Source organism: Rhinopithecus bieti, unplaced genomic scaffold (assembly GCF_001698545.2).
Source record: "Rhinopithecus bieti isolate Rb0 unplaced genomic scaffold, ASM169854v2 scaffold_7681, whole genome shotgun sequence".
NCBI lineage: Eukaryota > Metazoa > Chordata > Mammalia > Primates > Cercopithecidae > Rhinopithecus > Rhinopithecus bieti.
In genome coordinates this window covers 2,865,337-2,872,572 of record NW_016806571.1, presented here as the reverse complement: position 1 = coordinate 2,872,572, position 7,236 = coordinate 2,865,337, and the positions used below count along the sequence as shown (strand labels likewise).

The 7,236-nt window shown below is 48.4% G+C and overlaps 1 protein-coding gene across 1 annotated transcript; it reads right to left on the bottom strand.

The window, feature by feature from the left end:
• Nucleotides 1–363: 363 nt before the first annotated feature.
• LOC108532764 (uncharacterized) lies at nt 364–5,686 on the bottom strand. Its single transcript, XM_017877043.1, has 2 exons — nt 5,417–5,686; nt 364–592 (listed from the first exon to the last, which is right to left on the bottom strand). Exons 1-2 carry the CDS (start codon nt 5,684–5,686, stop codon nt 518–520), a joined length of 345 nt encoding a protein of 114 aa, XP_017732532.1. The 3' UTR covers nt 364–517.
• Between the last annotated feature and the right edge of the window lie 1,550 nt (nt 5,687–7,236).

The following is a 7,236-nucleotide window of genomic DNA, read 5'->3' as shown; positions in this document are numbered from 1 at the left end:
TTCCGTCGGGGACTGTGTATGCTCTGCCTCTGCCCTTCTGTTGATCGGGTTCCTTCCCTTGCCCTCGGTCACTGATTTCCACCTGGCACCCTCATGACTGACCCCAAAGGTCTCATGTCTCAGCCTTCACAACCTTCCAATCCTTATGCTGGCACCGACTGACTCTGTCTCTGACTCCACACCGAGTTTCTTGGACAGAAACTGTGGTTGCCTGGCTTTGATCAGGGTCACTTGAGTTCAATGAGCTATGGCTCATTGATGGTAGAAGTGCATTGTGGCACTGCAGCCTCGACCTCCCAGGCTCAAGTGATCCTCCCACCTCAGCCTCCCAAGCAGCTGGGACCACAGGCATGCGCCACCACGCCTGGCTAATTTTTGTATTTTTTGTAGAGACAGGGATTCACCACGTTGCCCAGGCTGGTCTCGAACTCCTGACCATCTAGTGACAAGGGATGGCTTATTTCTTTGACAAGGGAACCCTTCTAGTGGTGGATAGCCAGAGAATAGGTATCCCAGGCTATCTCCTCAGCTGCCTGTTCAAATCTGTGCTGGGTTGGTGGGCTGCCTTGTGTTCTAGCTTGGCTGATAACATCTGGAGAAGAAATATTTGGTGATGTGTGAACACTTTGAAATTGAAATTTTGGTGTTAGTTTCCTAGGGCTGCTATAACAAAGTACCAGAAACCAGGTGGCTTAAAACATAGAAACTTATTGTCCCATAGTTCTGGAGGCTTAGAAGTCCAAAATCAAGGTCATGGCCACTTTCCCTCTGTGTCTGCGTCCTCATATGGCGTTCTCCTCTTTATTTGTATCCACATTTCCCTCTGTTATTTTTTATTTATTTATTTATTTTGGAGACAGATTCCCGCTGTGTTGCCCAGGCTGATGTGCAGTGGTGCAATCACGGCTCACTGCAGCCTCCATCTCCCAGGCTCCTCCCCCATCAGCCTCCCAATAGCTGGGACTACAGAAGTGAGCCACTATGCTTGGCCCATTTCCCTCTTATATAGATATCAGTTCTATTGGATTACAGCCCACCCCAGTGACCTCACCTTAACCTGATTACATCTGCAAAGACCGTGTTTCCAAATAAGGTCACATTCACAGCTATAGGACTTCAATCTATATCTTAGGGAGATACAGTTCAACCCGGTTGTAAGTGTCTATGCTGGGTATGGTGGTGTATATGTATAGTCCAGCTATGTAGGAGGCCAAGGCTGGAGGATCGCTTGAACCCAGGAGTTTGAAATCAGCCTGGGCAACATAGTGAGACCCCATCTCAAAAAAAGAAAGACTAAAATGTCCATAAATAAAATGTAGTGGAAATACAGCCATGCTCATTCTATGGATAGCTGTGACAGAGACTATACACAAAAGTTAATATATTTACTATCTAGGCCTTTACAGAAAAAGTGTGCCATTCCCTGCCTTAAAGGATGGGGTGGGAGTTCACAGGACAGAGAAGGCCAAGGACGTCCTAGGCTGACAGGACAGCAAGGGCAACCACAGCGAAGGTCAGCGGTGCAGCTGGTGGATGGTGGTTCTGGAGCTCTGGAAAACAAGGCATCTCCTGAGTTTGAGTTAAAATAGAAAGCATCTTAGGCTGGGCGCGGTGGCTCAAGCCTGTAATCCCAGCACTTTGGGAGGCTGAGACGTGTGGATCACGAGGTCAGGAGGTCGAGACCATCCTGGCTAACATGGTGAAACCCCGTCTGTACTAAAAAGTACAAAAAACTAGCCAGGCGAGATGGCGGGCGCCTGTAGTCCCAGCCACTCGGGAGGCTGAGGCAGGAGAATGGCGTGAACCCGGGAGGCAGAGCTTGCAGTGAGCTGAGATCCTGCCACTGCACTCCAGCCTGGGCGACAGAGCGAGACTCCGTCTCAAAAAAAAAAAAAAAAAAAAAAGCATCTTGAGTTGGAGTTGAATACCCTCAGAATCATGACTTCAGCTTTTCTCCCTGGTGGAGAGGACAGTGTGGGAACTGGAACCCTTTCACAGAAGCAGCTCAGGGCATTATCTGGAAGGAGAAGAGGCCTGGGAGGAGCCCAGGATGTCTGTGCAGTGACCTTAGCCGGTCCACTGGAGAGAAACTCAAGTCAGGCTGACTGTTTTTCTCTGGGAGAGCCAAGGGAGCCCCAGGGGCACTGTGTTGTTTGCTCCTTTCCTGTCTGATTGTATTTTCTCTGGCTGCCCCAGGGGACCTGTTTCTGAGCCTGACGGTCCACTTCCAGAGACCAGGCCTCCTGCAGCGGGAAATGTTTGGGAAGCCCCTGGTGATGTCTCCTGCCTGCCTGGTGCAGAGACTTCCCTTTTTGGTAGTAGCTGGCCTGTGAGTGGTGAGACCACAAAAGAGCAAGGGACCCCCCGGAGGGCTCCCTTTTCCAGTGTGTTTGTCAGTTGGCTGTGCTCAGGGAGGCTTGGAGGACATTACCTGTGTTTGGTAAAAATGACCTCATAGCAACCTTGCTAGGTAGATACGGCAGGGGAAATTATCCCTGCTTGACTGTTGAGAAACTGCAGTTCAAAGAATGTTCGCTGATTTGCTCAAGATGGTATGGCTAGTCCTGCCGAGGCTAGGCGGCATCTCTGCCTTCTGCCATCCTGGCCCACCATTTCCTCCTTTCTTCCACCTGCCTCTTCTAGCTCAACCTTTCCCCCTCCTTTTTTTTTTTTTGTTTGTTTGAGGCAGAGTCTCACTCTGTTGCCCAGGCTGGAGTGCAGTGTCATGATCACAGTTCACTGCAGCATTGACCTCCAGGGCTCAAGCAATCCTCCCACCTCAGCCTCCTGAGTAGCTGGGAACACAGATGCACGCCACCACATCCAACTAAATTTTGTATTTTTTGTAGAGACAGTGGTCTTGCCATATTGCCCAGGCTGGTCTCAAACTCTGGGACTCAAGTGATCCTCCCACCTTGGCCTCCCAAAATGTTGGGATTACAGGCGTGAGCTACCACACTCAGCCCATTTCCCCTCTTTTTTTTTTTTTTTTTTTTTTTTTGAGATGGAGTCTTGCTCGTTGGCCCCAGGCTGGAGTGCAATTGGCGTGATCTTGGCTCACTGCAACCTCTGCCTCCTGGGTTCAAGCGATCTCCTGCTTAAGCCTCCTGAGTAGCTGGGTTACAGGTGTGCGCCACCATTGCCTGGAGAATTTTTGTATATTTTTAGTACAGGATGGGTTTCACCATGTTTAGTTTGGGGCTGGTCTCAAATTCCTGTCTTGGGCCTCCCAAAGTTGGGATTATAGGCATGAAGCCACTGCACCTGGACTTCACCTCTTTTAATTTACTAAGATTGACAGTAGCAGCATTAAAGATAAAATTTAAACAAAATTCTCGGGCCCAGGCAGCGGTGGCTCACACCTGTAATCCCAGCATTTGGGAGGCCAAGGCGGGTAGATCACGAGGTCAGGAGGATCGAGACCATCCTACGGCTAACATGTTGGAAACCCGTCTCTGTACTAAAAAAAATACAAAAAATTAGCTGGGGGCGTGGTGGTGGACACCTATAATTCCAGCTACGTCGGGCGGCTGAGTGCACAGCGAGAATGGTGTGAACCTTGGAGGTGGACAGCTGCAGTAAGCTGAGACTGCACCATTGCACTCCAACCTGGGCGACAGAGCGAGGACTCTGTCTCAAAAAAAAAAAAAAAAAAAAAAAAAAAAAAAAAAAGAAAAGAAAAGAAAGAAAAGAAAATCTCTCAGATACCACTGTTTATATAACACATTTCTATATATGCACATGTGTGCTTTAAAAAACAGCTCTAGGCTGGGAGTGGTGGCTCACCCCTGTAATCCCAGCACTTTGGGAGGCTGAGGCGGGTGGATCACCTGAGGTCAGGAGTTTGAGACCATCCTGGCCAACAGGGTTAAACCCTGTCTCTACTAAAAATACAAAATTAGCCAGATGTGGTGGCGCACACCTATAATCCCAGCTACTTGGGAGGCTGAGGCAGGAGAATCGCTTGAACCTGGGAGGTGGGAGTTGCAGTGAGCTGAGATCGAGATAGCGCCATTGCACTCCAGCCTGGGCAACAAGAGTGAAACTCTGTCTCAAAAAAAAAAAAAAAAAAAAAAAAAAAAAAAAAAAAAAAAAAAAAAAAAAAACCCCAGCTGTAGTAAAATTGTAATTTACAATTGTGATAACATTGTATAGCACAAAACACACAAGTATAAGTAACATTTGGGAAATCTGCATTAGATCAGCAGGTTACATCCCTGTCAACATGCTGGTTGTGATATTGTACTATAGTTCTGCAAGATGTTACCACTGGGGAAAACTGGGTAGAGGTGGGATCTCTGTATCATTTCTTTTTTTTTTTTTTTTTTTTTTTTTTTTTTTTTTTTGGAGAAGGAGTCTGGCTCTGTCACCAAGCTGGAATGCCGTGGCGCGATCTCGGCTCACTGTAACCTCCGCCTCCCAGGTTCAAGCAATTCTCCTGCCTCAGCATCCCAAGTAGCTGGGACTACAGGCACAGGCCACCATGCCCGGCTAATTTTTGTATTTTTAGTAGAGATGGAGTTTCACCATGCTGGCCAGGATGGTCTCCATCTCTTGACCTCATGATCTGCCCGCCTCGGACCCCAAAGTGTTGGGATTACAGGCGTGAGCCACCACGCCCGGCCTATGCTTTCTTATAACTGCATGTGAATCTGCAAGTATCTATATAATATTTTCGATTAAAAGAAAAAGCAATTCTGAAGGAGTTGAGATCCATGAGAATGTACCATTTCATGTTAAACTATTTTTCATTAAGATTACATTATAAACATTTCCCCGTGTTTCTACAGACCTTGCAATAATCGCTTACTGGCTACACGGCATTCCATCTAATGGGTATAAAACCTTTCCCTTAACCATTCCCCCTTGCTAGGTGAGGTTGTTTTCAGTTTTTAACCCCTGCTAATAATGCCATGATGAACATGATTATGCCTAGGGCACGTTTATTCTTTTGAATCATTTTATTAAGATATATTCCCAGGGAGTGGGATGCCTGGGTATAAGGTTCTGGACCTTTATGACTGTATTAGGTATTATTAATTTAATATTATGTCTTTATTATTGCCCTTTCTAAGGTACAGATCGGCTTTTCCCCAAGTGAGCAAAAGTTCTCTGGCGCGCCTTTCAGCATTCAGATTTGTGCGGGAGAACCAAGGGGGTCCCCACCTGTTTCCGCCTGCACAGTGTCCAGCCAGAGATTGGAGTGGCAGAATGGCAGGGGCAGTAGAGTGCAGCTAGAGGAGCAGTCACGGGCGTCACCCTCCCACGGGGCCCGGGCGGGCGTCCGGGGACCTCCTGGGACTCGGTGGCGCAGACGACCTTCTCCCCAGAGAGACAGAGCAGCAGAGGCCCTGAGGGGCCCTGCGGGGCCATGACGGCGCGAGGCTTTCTTGAAAACAGAGCAGCCTCTGCTTACCCTGCAGCCGCTCTGGAGCTGCAGGAGGCCGTTTCCAGAAAGCACCGGATTCGGCCTAAAGCAGTGATGAGACCGCTGCGTCCCTCTGGCTTCCGGTGGGGAGGCCCTGGGTCCCGGGCCCCAAGGCTTGCGCCTGGGAGGCGCCGCTGGGGAAGTCCGGGGCCCGGGCGTCCCCAGAGCCGTCAGCGGCTCTGCGTCCCAGTCCCGGGCGAGCGTTGCGCAGAGGGCCGGGGACCCAGCGCTAGGGTGGGAAAGGCGCTGCCTCGCCATCTTGCTGGGCCGCGGGCGCCCGGCGCAGGCGTGGGCGCCTGTGCTGTGTTCACCTCTTTTGGATTTTATTCTCATGTTTCATTTAATCTAACTCATTTAAAATTTTTTTATTTTACTTTTTCTTTCATTTTAGTTTTGTTTTAAATTTTATTAATTTATTTCATTAAATTTAAATTTTGTTAATTTAATTTTAATTTTGGGTTTTTTTTTTTTTTTTTTTTTTTTCCAATTTTGGTTTCCCAAATTAAATGGAGGACGTCCAGTTAAATTCAAATTTCAGATGAGCAACAGATACATTTTCAGTATAAATCTATCCTGTTTAGGATGTCCTACTTAGTATCAGAATGTCGCCAGCGTTTTGTCCTGGTTTTTTGTTTGTTTTTTGAGACAAGGCCTTGCTTTGTTGCCCAGGCTGGGGTGCAGTGGCAAAATCATAGTTTACTGCAGCCTCCAACTCCTGGACTCAAGGGATCCTCCTGCCTCAGCCTCCAGAATAGATGTATACCACTATACTCAGCTAGTCTTTGTATTTTTTGTAGAGATGGGGTCTCACTATGTTGCCCAGGCTAGTCTCGAACTCCTGGGTTCAAGTGATTCTCCTGCCTTGGTCTCCCAACGTGCTGGGATTCCAGGCGTGAGCCACCACTCCTGGCCTGGCCTGTATTTTTATTTGCTAAATCTGGCAACCCAATTTGTGGTAGAACCCCTTCTTTGGAGGACATCTGACTCAGAACCCTAATACCTACCCAATGACAGTGGGTGGTCTGTGTGAACTCACTTGCAGGAATGTGAGTGTCACCCAGTGTCTCCTAGATTGGCCTGAGGAACCTCCTGAGCAGAACCGACGCACTGAACCTCTCTTAAGCGGCTGAAATCCCTGAGGGCAAGTCAGCAACAGCCTCATCGGGTAGGCTCTGTACATTGGATTATTCCAGCCATGGCTGGCTCCTGTCCTCTCAAAAGTCCCTCATGGGCTGTGCGTGGTGGCTCATGCTGTAATTCCAACACTTTGAGAGGCCTCACTTGAGGCCAGGAGTTCAAGACCAGCCTGTCCAACATGGCGAAACTCTGTCTCCACTAAAAATACAAAAAATTAGCCAGGCATGGTGGCACACACCTTTAATCCCAGCTACTTGGGAGGCTGAGGCACAAGAATGGCTTGAACCTGGGAGGTGGAGCTTGCAGTGAACCAAGAGTGAGGCCACTCTTCTGGCTGTAACGCCCTAAGCATTTAGTCTGGCCAGCCACCTCTAACACAGCCACATCACCCTTGCTGGGCCACTGCACTCCAGTCTGGGCGACAGAGCGAGACTCTGTCTCAAAAAAAAAAAAAAAAAAAAGTCCCTCAGGCCTATACCCTGGGACCAAAACCCCTGAGGGGGGGGTCCAGGTCTGCCATTGTGGGATGTGGGCAAGTCACTGGCCTCAGTTTCTCCATCTGTGAAATGGGGCTGTTGTTTGGGCTACTGGAGATAAGCTATGTGAAAGTGCCTGGTGAACCTAAAGCATACTTTTTCTTTTTTTTTTTTTTTTTTTTTTTTTTTTTTTTT